Raw genomic sequence first — 15,348 nt, 5'->3', positions numbered from 1 at the left:
AGTCCGCCTGTGATGCAAGAGACCTGGGTTCGGTCCCTGGGTTGGGAAGATTCCCTGGAGAAGGAACTGGCTACCCACACCAGTATTCTGGCCTGGAGAATTCCATGGGGTTGCAAAGAGCTAGACATGACCGAACAACTTTCACTTTCTTTCAGCTTAGTTGCTTTCTTGATTGCAGTGATAGTGTTATTTGCAGAGTGGGCACAATCCTGTCAGTTCCCTTGATAGGAATGGGGATTGGTTAGGACCCTTACTGAGCACCAAACTGAGTAGACCTTCTTGCATAAGAAGTGCTTTATGTCCCACAGTAAAACAGATGTTTTCTCCTGAGCACAGACATAACCTGTGCCTTGGTGGCCATTTGGGGATCTGTTGGAGAAATCTGTGTCTGTGATGTGCTGACTATATTCCATCTCAGGCTGATTGAGTGGTGACATCTGTGAGGGTTCCAGTTGTGCTATGGAAACATGAAGGCGTCCAAACAGCTTTGCTTGTTTGCTCTGGTGTGTTACATTCATTTAAGGCTCAGAGGATGTTGCTGTGCTTTGACCAACAAGCAGTCAAAGCAGAGGGGTAAACTGTTGGCTGAAGCCCACCTAAATTGCATGCAAAGAGGCCCGAGGTGCAGAGGCGCTGCTGGGCAGAATGTGGAAGTCTGGGTGTGCAAGTAAACACTGAAAGATGGGTCATGTGCAGTTAACACTGACAGTGAACTTGGCCACGTGGAGCTTGAAAGAGAGACACAGTCCCAGGACATGGAGACTGTAAGGTGAAGACTTCACAGGTGAAGACTATAGCTGAAGAACACAAGCGATGCTGAAACTGGTTTGTAAACCGGCGCAGGTGGTGCTGGCTCCACCCGTCAGTTTGTCAGCTGAGAAGTCTTGGCGTGAACACAGGTCTAGCTGGGTGGCTCTCCAGTAGAAGCCCTTTCCCCGCCTCCTCAGCCTCCAGGGTTCAAATTTCATTAAACCTGATTGCAGGAAACCCCACCCACGTGTTTACATTGCACTGGCCTTTTTTGGTGGAACCAAAGTCCCTTTCTTAGCTAACAAGATCTTCTACCTTCTGTACTGCCTGGAGAGCAAGGCTGGGTCGTTGGCAGGGGAGACACACCCCCACCCCGGGATGCTGTGTTTTGGGGTTGAAGGCTTCCTTCAGGGGTCCAACGGCTGTGGGCTAAACAAGCTACAGGGCTGTTTGGAAGCAAGGTAAGCAGGGAGTGTGTGTGTGTGTATGTGTGTGTATGTGTGTGTGTGTGTGTGGCTTCTGCTAGGGGAGAGGATGTCCGGTGGTAAGTGATGAGCAGAACAGCAGCTTTAACCTGACAAGAGGGAAGGCCAGGCAGAAGACTGTTTATTTGCAGGTGAGAGGAGTCTTAGCTGCTTCTGCCTTTGGAGGGTCAGCGATGGTTTGGGGTAAAGTTTATATGCAGAAGCTCACGGTCCGCTCCGTGGCTGGCTGGCTCAGGTGACTTCTTAGTGGGCCACAGGGCCTCCTGTTTCCTTGGCTGGCTGGGGCTCAGGTGTGTTTCCACAGTAACGAGGGCCTGGGAGGGAATCAGGTGCCAAGGTAAGTGCCCTTGATGGGATGGTCCCAGCTGGGGTGTTTGTTGGACAGGAGAGGGCCCCCCATGGGAGTGTCCCGTCGGTGGTGTTCGTGCCTGCTGTCTGGGGCACGGTGGCCATGGCTGGGACACGCCTGCCACAGCCCCACCGTGAAGCCTGGCCTCTGTTATCACCGCATTCCGGGCCTCACCCAGAGGACTGCCAGGAGCGCTTGGAATCCGTGTGGCTCCAGCGTCCCAGACATGGGCCCTGCTGTTGGCACGTCCCTTTCCATGAGCCATGTGCCTCTCTGGCTGGAACACCCCACTCCCCCCGCTCTCACTATTTTTTTCTGAGAATTTATAGCCTGCCTCGGTTTTAGAAAACATTTACACAGAGCCCGACTTGGCTCCCAAGGGAGCGATTTCCATCCGTTTCCCTTGGCAGGCCAGGTACCTCCTTCCTACTTTAGGTGCCTCCCCGCCTGGCATTCAGGGGGACAGTATTGGGTTTGGGGGTTTGGGCAGGTGTTTGCTCTCGAGGTGTGAGATGGAATGTCCAGAGAAGTTCCATGCTACATGGAGTTATTTCTGGAACTTGGCCTGAGGAGAGCTCGGGCTAGGCTTTCACAGCCCTGGGGTTCTGAGCTGCTCATAGCATTGTCTGTCTTTTGTTTAGAAGAGAATGGCACGTTTCATCTCACCTGGGACAGCCCAGTCACCCATCTGTGCTGTTGTGGACCAAAGGTCGAATTCTCAGAGGTCCCAGTGTGGCCATCCTTTCTTAGCTCTCAATTTGTTTGGAATAGGAACTAGTTCAGTATACACGCAAGGGAGCCTTTAATTAGCCCAGAGGCGGAACTCCACTGCAGTAAAATAAAAGCATGCTGTGTTTCCTGAGAGGTTATAAATGCTGCAGTTATAAATGTCCAAGTGGAAAAAGAGAGATCTCAGTGTGAGTGACTCAGTGAGATGACAGGGACCCTCCTGTGAGGGGCACCGGCCGAGCCTGGATGTTTCTCCTGATCCTGAAGGTTCTGCGGCCCCCACAGGCCCCTGGGAGAGGAGGCGTCCCTGGGACACTCCCAGAGCCTTCCCTTCCTGGCCAGAGGTCATGGAGGGTCACTGACCCCGCTCATCCCGGCCTCCTGCTCTGGGCCCATCCCCCTTCCAGGGGCCCTGCTCTCTGGTGGTCCTCCGCATGCCTCAGACACTGGAGCCCCAGTGCCCCCTCTGCCTGCACGCCACACAGCAGGCACTGAGATGCTCGCCTGCTTCTGGATGTCTTGCAGTGCTGGGCCACTGCTCCAGGGCCTGTCCTCAGAATTTAAAGCTGGGCAGTTTATCACAGGTTCCCACACTGGTCAGTCAGAGCTGATGCAGCACATTTGGGAGAGATGGTCTCTAACTGGGTGAGGGGCCTGAGAGGTACAGAGGTGAGGAAGGGCCCTGGGTATGCTTTGAAAGATTTGCCAAAGTGTTACTCATCCTGCTGCCGTGCCCTGTGGAATGGGATGAGGCCCCCACAACTGCCTGGATTCAGCAGAAGCGAGTTTGTGATGAATCCATCAAGACAATGCAGAGGCCCTTGGCGTCACTCAGCTAGCTTACTGCTAACTGCTTTTGTCTTTGTGGTTATTAGTCCCAGAGGAGGCTGAGAAGCAGAGCGGATTAGGTGGCTTGAGCAGTGTTGCACAGCTGGTGAGAGCTGGAGGTGGCCTGCACAGGCAGCTGGAGGGCCCTACTGTGCCCCATATTAGATGACTTATAGAATTAAATAGTATTTTTAAAATTCCATCTTTTACTTTAGATCTCTATTAAAAAGCAGTTCTTCAACATAATTCCGAAGTGTGAGGTCAGTTAGGCTGAGTTAACAATACTCCTTTATGGGACCCCATGGGACACTCTTATTCCCCGGGCTCTAGACTGGAGATGTGGGGACTTGCAGAGACAGTGTCCACTCAGCACCTGCCTGTTCTCTTCCCTTTATATTGGTCTCCCTGAATTACCAGGATGATCCTGGGCAAACCTCATCAAGCACCCCATTGCCAGCCAACTTCTCCAATAAGGGAAGTGGAGCTCAGAGAGGTTGAGTAACTCACCCAGGGTCACACAGCTGTGGGCAGGATTTTTAATTAGGATTCACACCCAGGTGGATTATGCCACAAAGTCTAGAGGGGGACTGAGAATGTGCACTAAATCGCTCCAGTGAAAAAGTTAAAACAAGCTTTATGTCACAAGGCGGGGGGTGGGGGTGGGACACAAAGGGACCCTGACAGCTATACCGAAGACAAGAGAACTCGCCACTATCTCATTGAGTCTAGGAAGAGGAAGGAGATCCTGGAAGAGAGGGAGAAGGTGGAGGAATTCAAGGAGTGGGGGATGGAGAGGTGGGGAGTAGAATCAGAAGAGATGAGGAGGGGAGAGGGGAGGGGGGAAAGGTGGACACAGCAGGGGCCCATTGCACTGTGAGCCTCATTTCTGTCTTGAATTCATGATCTTTTGAATCATTGAGGTATAATTTACATACAGTAAAGTTCACTGTCTTTACTGCCCAGTTCCAGGAGTTTAACTTCCTGTCCTGAAACTCCCATCACAGCCACAGTAAGAACATTTCTGTCACCCCACTCATCTCTGATGGCCCTTTGCCGCAGCCTGCTCTCCCTGAGCCCATCTCCCACCCCGATCTCTCCCCGGGATGTCACTTGAAGTCTTTGGAGTCTGGTTGCTCTCTCAGTACCTTGGATGTGGATGCAGACAATGACATCATTTCTTTCTTTCTTCTCAGACACTGTTCCAGGGATGACTGCGGTTATAAGACTTCCATGGGGACGTATAGGTTCTGGTATGGGGTCTTTCTGATAGAGTGAATTGGTTTAGCTGAGTGGCCTCAAGTAGAGAGTCGTTTAGAGCGAGCTGGAGATGGTTCATGTGGGGTTGCTGCAGGAAGTAGAAGTGACTGACAGTGGTCAGCAGGCTGTGCCCAGAGACACAGCCTGTCTCCTAGTGAGTCAGGGTGGGTGGAGAGCCTTTCCTTTATCAGGGCTCCCAAGTGGCTGTGGGTGCGGTGGGCACAGTGGGTGGGTACTGAGTGGTCCACCCAGGAACAGTTCCTTAATTTTGAGGACAGAAATGCACAGCCTGCCATGAGCTGCCGCTCCTGCAGCCTAGGAAACAGACATAACACTGCCATCATCGACCCAGCAGCCTCAGAACACGGGCTCCTGTCCCAACAGCGGACCGTTTCGGGAGTTAGGGAGGAAAGCAGAGTGATTAAGTAGTTTCTAAGGAGTGTGTGTGTGTGAGAGAGAGAGGGAGAGAGGGAACTGAAAAGAAAATATTTAGGCACATTCCTTTCCAAAATTAAATTGTTAATTTCACATTAAAGTGGTTGGTCAGGTTTAGAATTCCAGTGTTTTAAAAAAAAACAGAAAGCATGGATTTGGGAGTGAAACAGAGGTAGAGTTGCATTCCAGATGATTCCAGTAACCTTTTATTATATTAAATGTTAGCATAACCTCTCTGAGCTTCTGTTTTCTCATCTTATAGAGGGTTCTTTACCACTAGGGCCATCTGGAAAGCCCGTCCTGGCATAGAGGAGATTCTTAAAAAGAACCTCTGTCTTTAGAATGTCAGCCCTATTGCAGGAGAGGGCTGTTTCCTGTGTTCTGTCCTCCACTGATGAGAAAAATAATGATTCTTTGTAACCTCACCTGGATGTAGCCACACCTGAGAGCAGCGGCTCCTGGAAACATCCCTTCCTGTAGTCTTGCTCTTTCTTTCTGTCTCTGCTGACCCATCTGATGCCATGAGATGTGCCTGACGCCCTCCGTCTCCTCTCGTTCCTCTCCGTATTCCCCAGGCTGGTTCATCCCAGCACATCATCGGGACTCTGCTGAGTATTCCATTTCAGTCTCCATTAACAACTAACTGGCAGCCATGGCCAGTGCTTAGTAAACGCTCATGGACATTTCCTGGAGAGGAGTTTTCTATTTTTCTCCAGTGAAGACTTGCAGGGAAGATACTGTTGGTGCTTTTGAAATGAAAAGTTACTTTTTAAAGTAAACCTTTCACAAAGGTAAAACATAAGATTCATTGATTCAGTATTTGAAAGAAAGAAAGATTTCAGCGAGCTTAGTGTATCTATCAGGTTTTCTCTTTTGTTTCAAATTGATTTTTTTGTTGGAAGCAGGGCTAGGGGACAGTTGAACTTCGTACAGATCAGTTCTGCACCTTTTTGGGGGCCGAGTGGTTGGTACTTGAATGGAGGTGAAGTTGAGATGTTGCCTTCCCTTTGGCCAATTCTTCACATACCTGTGAGCACATACCTTTGAGCACAGGTGGGCATTGGTTAATCTGTGTTCAGCCACGATAGGAAGGAATGTTTTCATTTTCTTCCTGTCCCCTTCATTTTCTTTGCTTACTTTTGAAATATTTTGGGTGTGTCTCTTTCCCTCCTTGTGAGATAGCCCCTGCTCATAAGTCAGGTGGGAGTGGGCAGGGAATCGTCACAGGATAGCAGGGGTAGAGTGGCGAGTCTGTCCTGCAGCCTCTGCCCTTTAATGAGGCAGGGAATGTCCTCTGGCTCTTTTCTTCCTTCTGTTTTTTTTTTCCAGATGAGAACCTCCCTGGTGTGTCTTTCAGTGGGAGCAATCGGAGCTGTAGTTACGTTTGATTTTTAACCAGGCCCTGGCTGCAGGGAAAACATTACCAGATAACTCACAGGCCACCTTTTGGAAGGGGCTCTGGGTTTTGTTCAACGGGGTGGGGACAGTGGGAAGGGACGGGGCACAGCGAATGGTTGATCTGCACTGGGACAGGTAGAGGCTCTCTCTTGTCCTGCATCTGCAGCAGAAACACTGGGGGTCCTGGGAAGCTCACATCCCAGTCTGGAAATCCGGGTCTCCATTTGCAGAATGAGGATTAAGTCCCTTCAAAATCGCCATGAGCTGGAAGCACAAAATTATAACATGTCATTTGAATATACGAAAGGATGCAAGGGGCAGATGAAGTGAACGACTCCGCCTTCCACCCTTCACCCACCCAGTGGCTCTGATAGCACTCTGCGTTCTGTGATGGAGCAGAGCTTCACAGCCCCAAGCCTCCTTCACCTGAGGGGCCCCACCCTCCCTTCCGCTGGGGGCTGGCGATGGTGGCGGTGGTGGGACCCCAGCCCCAGCCCTGCCAAGCATCACAGAAGTGAGTTTGGCTTCATCAGTTCTCTGAAAATTACTTGTTGCATCACTTCTCCAAATCTCCTTAAAAGGGGTACTTTGCCATCAGTTATGTCAGAACGTCCTTGAAAACTGACCACAGTTTTAGGGGGCTTCACAGAACGGGTTAGGGCTTGTGTCTCATTTTCCATGGAGGGTTTGGCAGTCAGTCATGCAATGACTTCCTCCCCCAAGCCTCCCAGGTAACTTTTGTCCCTGGTGATTCTATTTTCATTGCTCTCACCGTGCAGTTTTCACATGGGGTCTCAGAAAACAAAATTCCAGCACAGTGTGGGCAAGGTCACTCTTCTCCAGGTGTGGTTTAGAGGGGCCATACATGGGTGGGGACACCCTGCCCACCCTGCAGCTGTGGGAACTAACCGACTCACAGGTGGCAGGAGGATGAAGGAGATGGGGAGTGGCAAAGATTCTGTGTCATTGTTATGCACCTGTTGTATGTCAGGACCCTATCACACCCGCAGTTCCTGCGGCCGCACAGATAGCGTTCAGACGTCCCTCAGGCCTCTGCCTATCTGATAGGCACATTGAGTCGTGTTTAGGTTCACAACTCTTGTTTTCATTGACATTTTGAAACCCTCACATTGACTTCGGCACCTTCCCAGTCTTATTGGGTGGCATTTGAAGGCCCACTCAGTGGATCTGTGCAGTCTACTTGGGGGAGAGGTTGTTTTGGTGTCTGGGAGTGGAGACCTTCGGGTTGCAGGTGGTCAAGGGCTGTGGGCACTTCTGCCATCAGACCCTTGTTTATTTGTTTGGCTGTCGTTAGTTTTTTTTTACCTGCCAAGACAGCAGAGCATCTTTCCAAAATAGTTCCCTAGGTTTTGTCATGTAAGAAGCAGCCAGAACATTCAGTCTCTCAGTACTTGGGGCTCACTGGGGGGTCCCTAATGCTGGGGATACCACAGGTATCCCCAGATACAAAAACAGATCCCTTCCCTCCAGGAGCCCATGTTCTTGTGGGGGAGACATTGGTAAGTCTGCATTATATCTGGCTGTAGGTGCGTGCCGCAGACAAACACCCAGCAGAGACAGAAAGGAAGGTCCGGAGAATCCACACTGAGGGGGTGAGAGAGCAAGCCAAGATGGCACTGCAGGTGGAGAGCGGCATGAGCAAAGGCCCTGGGGCAGGTTGTGCCTGCTGTGGTCTGAGTGGTGAACAGGAGAGAAGTGAAGCAGCACAGTCAGGGGATGCCAGGCCTTGTCCACCATGGAAGGAGCTTTTAATAAGTGCGGCTACTCATATGAGTCTAGGCTTCTCTGGTGACTCAGTGGTAAAGAATCTGCCTGCCAATGCAGGAGACGCAGATGTGGGTTTGATCCCTGGATCTCGAAGATCCCCTGGAGGAGGACATAGCAACCTACTCCAGTATGCCTGGAGAATCCCATGGACAGAAGAGCCTGGCAGGCTACAGTCCATGGAGTCACAAAGAATTGGACATGACTGAGCAACAGCACACGTGGACTCACGTATTAGGAGCCCTGGGCCTGTGTTCTTTATATATGTTCTCTAATTCTTACAAGTGTCTTGAAAGATAATACTGCTTATTCCCTTTTATAAATCAGGGGCTTGGACAGTCTAAACGTCATGACCAGGAACGCACAGAGTAAACGCAGAGCAAGAATCCCACCTGCAGATTCAGGGAAACTCAGTCTGAGTCCTTCTGTGGAGAATGCAGGGCAGGGGCAGTGGGTGCCAGAGGCCCCTCTTCCTTCTTGCCCCCCACAGTCCAGGATCACAAAGCGTGGGTGCAGCGGGGAGGCCCCTGGACAGCCCCACAGAGGCCTGGCGCTGCCTTTGGGAAGATTCAAGCTCCTACAGAGTGATTTAGAAGTTTCGGTGGGTCTGACTTTGAGGGCTCGCTGATTTGGTTTGTATACTTTTCCTATAGATATAAAATGTACTGGACATTTTCCACCATAAAAAGTAACCTGCACGCATGGTAGGAAGTTTAGAAAGGAGTCTGTGGTGGGGTTTGGCTCCATCCCTCACTGCATACCCTGCGAAGCTCTGAGGGTCCATGAGACCAAGGCCTAAATGTTCCATGCCCGGCCTCACACAGAGCTGGTGTTTTGTCAGCGGCAGTCGAGTTGTTTTTAATGTGTTTATTATTATTTTAAGATTTCTAATACTAATAAAACAGTCAGATTGGGATTACTCGTAACTCTGCAGCCAAGGGAATATCCTGCCCTTTTCCACTTCCTGCAGGCCCTTGTGGACTATTCTCCATGTGGGGCTGGCCATGGGGCCCTACTCAGACAGCTCATTCTTGGCTTCCCTTTTTCCCTTAATTCATTGTGCCAGTCCGTTTTCATTCAGATTGAGGGAAGAGGACTGGAGTCATGGACGCATGGACATCTGTTTCTAGACACTGCCAGCTCCCTGCCGGCTGTGAGGCTAGTGGTCTGCCCTGGCCACCCCTGGGCCTGGCGCTGTCCACCCCTTTGCTCTGGGGGGATTGAGATTCTCACGGAGCAAAGTGTCTTCTGCTGCTCGCTCAGCAAAGCCAAAGGGGAATACCTGATTCCCCAGGTCTTGCCTTATTTTCTTGGCCACAGCTGGTGAAGAAATGAGATGAAAGCTGCTTATCTGTGTACTCTGACTTTCAGTGTCTGTGTTCGAGTTTCATGTAGGGCACAGGCACCCCCTGCTTGTGCACGGTTGGGGCAGAGGACTTGAACTGGTATCTGTCTTATGCTCTAGCTCCCACTTCACCCACGGGCTGTTCTGTGTGAGCCCAGAACATCCTAAACACGGTGACCTAGTGACTCACACGTGGGTCAGTTTTTCCCTTTCACAGCGGGAGGGGTGATGTTTGCAGGTGTCCCCTAACTTGGGGCGCTCATTCTGAGGTCCTCAAGTGCAGAGCTGGGTTCAGCAGCTCCTCCCCCTAGCACCTTCAGGTCACTCGCTGCCGCCATGCAGAGCATCATGACCGGCTGCCTCCTCTCTGTGGATGGGGCAGGGCAGCAGGGATGCCAGCCTACTGAGCCAGAGAACCTGGGTTTTGGTCCCATCTGCACTTCACAGCAGCTCCCCAACCTGGGAAAGTTACTCATGCTCTTTCAGCCTCAATTCTTCATCTTTACAAAGGGAATATGCTAGAAAGTCAGAGAAAATACACTTGAGTGCATACCCCGTGATTGGTGCTCTGTGACCACCAGCTGTCACTGACACCATTCCCTAATGACCCTACGGCTGCATCTAGTTCCTGCCTCTTACTTAGACGCTCACGTCCAGTTGTCTGTCTTGCAGACTTGGTTTATTTACTGTATTTTGTGTATCATTGCTCCCCCTAGCCTTCCCACCAGGCACTACATTAAAAGGAGGGTCCCTAGGTTCATACCAGCCTGTATCCCTGTGTCCAGTGTCCCCCATCACTTCTTGCTCTGCTGCTTCCTCTCGTGCACAGTTGGGATAAGAAGGAAGCTGGAGTCTCATGTGCTCTCAGCGTAACAGCGCAAGTTACCCCACAGGCTCTGTCCTGGAGTGTCAACCCTGTGTTTTTTAAAAAGCTGAAACCTGCCGATGGAGTGCATCAGGGCTAGGGCTTGAGCTGGGTCCCTCAGAGCGGCTCCAGGCCCAGTCACCGCTGGAATGCAGTGGCTCCTGGGGCCGCAGACACGGGTCAAGCCCTCTGCGGCTCTGTTATTGTGGTCTGCCTGCAGTTTCACAGTTGGGAATACCGGGAGGCAGAGGAGGATGCAGTGGCGAGGTGCTGACCGCGAGCTCTCTTGTGCTGTTGAGTGCCCTCCCAGCTAGCTCTTTGTTGTGAGCCAGTGAGTGGTTGACTGCCGCCGCCAAGGCCGTAATTAATAATAGTGGCAGAGGGTTCCACTCTTCCCATCTGTGTTGGAGGCCTAATTTTGTTTTCCTTGGCCGTATCTGTGCATGGAGATCAGTGGTTACCCCTCTGTGTTTTGAGGTCCTGCTGTGCCTTCGTGGGCACCTCCTTGGCCCAAAGATGCTGCACTTCCAGGAAGGCAGGCCGGAGACCAGTTTCTGTGCTTTCTCTTTTTGTTGAGCTACATATTTAGATTTTAGCAGATCTCAGAAGGTTGAGGACAGCAGGCACCTATGTTAGATGTTCAGTTTACTAAGGATTTGTTACCCAGGCCCCTGGAAGATGCCTTGTAGGTGCTGACAGAAGCTCTCTCCTGTCTTATATGCACAGTCCATTCTGAGTCTTGGAGACTTGTGAGTGGAGCTGTGCTCACCATTCATACTACAGATGAAATGAACAGTGAGCCCTCGAGGCAAGGCGACTCTGAGTGTGAAGAAGCCCAAAGATTCTCTAAATGACCCTTCTCTTTGCATAAAAAGGTAGGGCCTGAAGATGTTTGATTATTCAGATTTCTTTGTGGGCATTTGCTACGCAGGAGTATATGTAGAATTTTTGGATTCTAGCAGAGTCTTTGGCCCTGAGCGTTCTAAGTTATGCATTTGTTTTATTTGTTCAGACAAAATATAGATGTGTTCTAAGAGCCCAAAGCCCCTTTTCATCTTTGACTTACAGTCTGTCTCTTGTTGTCTCCCCACCAGTGCTGCACACGCAGGGCCCCGTGGACGGCAGTCTTTACGCCAAGGTGAGAAAGAAGAGCGCTTCAGATCCCAGTGTCCCAGGCGGGTCCCCCGCCGTCCCAGCCGCCAGCAGCCCAGACCACAGCGATCACACCCTGTCTGTCAGCAGTGACTCGGGCCACTCCACAGCCTCTGTGAGGACCGACAGGACCGAGGAGCACCTGACTCCCGGATCCAAGAGGGGCCTGAGCCCCCAGGAAAAGGCCGAGCTGGATCAGTTGCTCAGTGGCTTTGGCCTCGAGGATTCTGGAAGCCCCCTGAAGGATATGAGCGATGCTCACAGCAAGTACAGCGGGACCCGCCACGTTGTACCGGCCCAGGTCCACGTGAACGGAGACACCACCCCCAAGGACCGAGAGACGGACATCCTGGATGACGAGATGCCCAGCCACGACCTGCACAGTGTGGACAGCATCGGGACCCTGTCCTCCTCGGAGGGCCACCCGTCAGCCCACCTGAGCCCCTTCACCTGCCACCAGAGCAGCCAGAACTCCCTCCTGTCTGATGGATTCGGCAGCACTGCCGGCGAAGATCAGCATGGTGCTCTGGCCCCAGATCTGGGGCTCGCCGCGGAGCCCCTGTTCGAGCGAGAGCGGGCTTTCGGGAACCGCGAGCCCAAGCAGCCACAGCCTGTGCTCAGGAAGCCCTCTGTGCCTGCCCAGACGCAGGCCTACGGGCCGAGCAGCTATTCCACGCAGACCTGGGTGCGCCAGCAGCAGATGGTGGCCGCTCACCAGTACAGCTTTGCCCCTGACGGGGAGGCCAGGCTCAGCAGCCGTGGTGCAGCAGACAGTTCTGGCCTGCTGCAGACACAGCCTAGGGTCCCGCTCACCCCCACTCGGGGGGCCAGCAGCAGAGTGGCCGTCCAGAGGGGCATAGGCCCTGGGCCACATCCTCCCGATATACAGAGACCCCCTCCTGGCAAAGCAGCCTTCAAACCCAGGATTCCAGATGTCAAAGTCGTGAATGGTGCTGGCCCAGAGCTGGGCACAGACCTGTCCCCAGGCTCACCCACCCTGGACATCGACCAGTCAATCGAACAGCTCAACAGGCTGATCTTGGAGCTGGACCCCACCTTTGAGCCCATCCCCACCCACATGAACATGTCGGGCAGCCAGGCCAACGGCCCCATGCCCCCAGACGGCATGGCAGGCGGGCTACGGGCCAGTGGCCGCCTGCAGGACACAGGAGATGGCCCTGGCAGGGCCCCCGTGAGGCAAGGTGAGCTGGGGTTTCATGGGATGCACACTTGCCTGTGTCTGTGTTTTATAGAATAAGGTTTTATGGAAGAGCTCCGGGCTCGTCACAGAGTCTGAAAGGGGGGAATGAGGAGGACACTTGGGGCCTTGGGCACAGTCTTGTGAGGACAGGCAAGTGACCACACTGTTCAGGTGTGGACGGTGGCCACGAGCTGGCCACACAGGGAGTGGGGAGGCTGTTCATGGGGCATCAAGCTCGAGCTAGAGAGAGAGGGTCATGGGGTGGGTGGAGGCGGGGAGTGGGAGGAGTGATGGAGGGGTAGGTTCTGGAGAGTCGGGGCCTAGAGGCTTGTAGGGATCCCAGCCACCACGACAGGCTGCAGGGTCCAGCGGCAGCCCCAGCACAGCAGGGATGTGGGCCCTGAGGGCGTCCCTGTGCACCCTTCAGCCTTTGGGGCTCTGCTGCACAGGAGGCGGGCACTGTGCAGGCTCTTAGAACGTGGCTTGTGCAGAGTTAGGGCCAGGCCTTCCTGCCCAGCTGCGAGACCTTGGAAGGCTGGGGGTGGCTGTAGTGGAGAGAGATGACCTCTGGGTGTATGGCTGAATGGATGTGGGAGCAAGCGTTGCGTTCTAGTCTGTGATAGGCTCTCCATGTTGGAGAGGCACAGGCTGTAGGACCAGGGCGGATGCCCCGCAGGCTGTGGGCACTGGGACAGAGTGGGTCAAGGAATAGTATGTGAGGACATCTGGGGAGTGTGTGTATAGAAGCTTCCACACAGAGGAGATGGGCCAAATCAGGTATCCAAACCTGAGTGCTGCTGAAGTCTGGGGAGGTTTAGGGAGGGGTGGAGCTGCAAGGACCCAGGGGTCACCTTGGGGTCGAGAGTGTGGTGACCAGTGAGACCAGGCCTCCCTGTGTTGGTATGTCGGTGTGCATCCACATCTTTGGTGGCAGCTGGTTCCCTAAGGATGCTGCCTCTAAAAGTGAAGATGGGAGGCGGGATGCAGGAAGGATTCCGTAGCTTCCTCCTAGTCCTGAGTCCGACCCCGAGGGCTGAGCCAGGGTCACTGATGGGGCAGGAGTGCTGCTCTTGCCGCTGGCATTGTTCTTGACCCTTTCATCTTCTCAGGCCCCTCAGCTGCAAGGACAGATCCCGTCTTACGGTTGATTTTCCAGAGGTGTCAGGACGTGGCCTGCCCAAGGTCTCATAGGTGGTTCGCAGTAGAGGGGGACTCAGCCCTGTGGCTGCACACAGAGGCCCTGCCTGCTTTGCAGTCAGACAGGGTGGATTTCAGACCCAGCCAGGTCCCAGATGGCTTGGGGAACCTGAGCTTTGCAGACCTCGGTCCTGTCTAGCTATGTGTTGGCTGACTGTGTGCTTTGGGTTAAGGGTGTGGTTTCTGAATTTCTCTTTGCTCCATCTATTAAACCCTGTCACATCCCCGGGGGTGGAAAGGTACAGGCAGTGCTGGTCCGCAAGCCCCTGAAGGGCACCTGGATCATAAGTGTAATGATGCTGTGATGTCTGGGCTTCCCTGGTGGCTCGATGCTGAAGAATCCGCTTGCGTGCAGAAGATGCAGGTTCGATCCCTGGGTTGGCAAGAACCCACTCCAGTATTCTTGCCTGGAGAATCTTGTGGACAGAGGAGCCTGGTGGGCTACAGTCCATGGGATTGCAAAGAGTGGGACACGACTGAAGCAAACTGAGCTCGCACACACCCTGTGACATTCATTTCCTTTCCCTGAGTACCTGGGCCCTTGGATATCAGAAGTTTGGGAGTTGGGAAAAACTGAGAGAACCTTCTGGGAATAGGTTATCAGACTTGAATATGTAGCTGTTGGAGTAGTTAATTGTAGCAATAAAACAGATGGAATGATTTGGATATATAAACTCATTTAGTCAGATACATTCAGGAGATTCTGAGTTTAAAAAAAGTTTCAGTGGGAACAAAGCTATCCGCATCCTGTCTCTTACCTCACCTAACCTACTTAAAAGGAATTTCTTGGAAAAATTAAAACCATAAATCTTTTTTTTTTCTTTCTTGGATTAAAACCTCCTTTGAGATTTGGAAGAGGTTGGAGGTGGCTGAGTATATGAAAGAGGGAAGGATTCTAAGCTCAAGTTACCGTCTGACAGCTTCCTTTAGTTCATTTGTTTTCCAGTGGATGGAACATAGTCCCGAATGACTCGTCTGTCTTTTAACAGTAAAACATAGAGCCTGGGGTTTTAGAAAGTCCCTTCATCTCCTCCATCCTTTAGATAGCTATACTTAAATTACTTGATAAACTCATCACTGTAATTACTGGAATTTTAATTTTGATTTTAGATCTTTTCTATTTCCTGGTCTTATAAAGTAGTGACATTTTTAAAATGTTGAATACTTCAACAGACCTGTAAAATTTCAGCGAATGTTAGGTTATTAATTATGCAAATTCAGTTAAGAGTGTTTATTAATCCATTCCTGTTTGTTAGGAATCTTGGGTATTTGTTAGTTTTCTTCTATACTTGTAAAACTATGGTGATGTCAGGGGATGAGGTATAAATAAACATGGGCACTAATCTTCAGAGACCTTCCTGAAATTTGGGCATGAGCTTCTGGTAGGACCCCTGAGCAGCGATGAATACCCGCCAGCTGGGCAGCTCGCAGCTCACAGCGTGAGGACTGGCCTTCTAACTCGGAGTTCGGCTTTCAGTTTCAGAGCGAGCTCCTGTTTGAGGACAGTGCCAAGCTGGGAAGTGCAGAGCCTTGGAGACTCTCACCACATTGATGAAAAGGATCTGGACAGTG

General features: G+C 52.0%; 1 protein-coding gene across 21 annotated transcripts in view; it reads left to right on the top strand.

Moving 5' to 3' along the window:
* Positions 1-15,348, top strand: part of TNS3 (tensin 3) — a 222,296-nt gene that overhangs the window by 144,349 nt on the left and 62,599 nt on the right. For 20 of the 21 annotated variants that reach the window (XR_015162346.1, XM_086396214.1, XM_086396213.1 and 17 more), the window contains one exon: positions 11,321-12,580. Coding sequence is in view for 20 of the 21 variants with exons in the window: in XM_086396214.1 (XP_086252340.1) it covers positions 11,321-12,580 (1,260 nt within the window). In the remaining variant the exon portion in view is untranslated. Of the gene's footprint in view, positions 1-1,026; positions 1,212-11,320; positions 12,581-15,348 lie in introns of those variants that run through there. The other variant, XM_086396216.1, reaches the window with a different exon arrangement.

This window comes from Bos grunniens, chromosome 4 (assembly GCF_055505025.1).
Source record: "Bos grunniens cultivar Pamir isolate PY7600 chromosome 4, Bosgru_T2T1.0, whole genome shotgun sequence".
NCBI classification, from domain to species: Eukaryota; Metazoa; Chordata; class Mammalia; order Artiodactyla; family Bovidae; genus Bos; species Bos grunniens.
The sequence above is the reverse complement of the archived record's forward strand: the minus strand, read 5'-3'. Positions and strand labels throughout refer to the sequence as shown.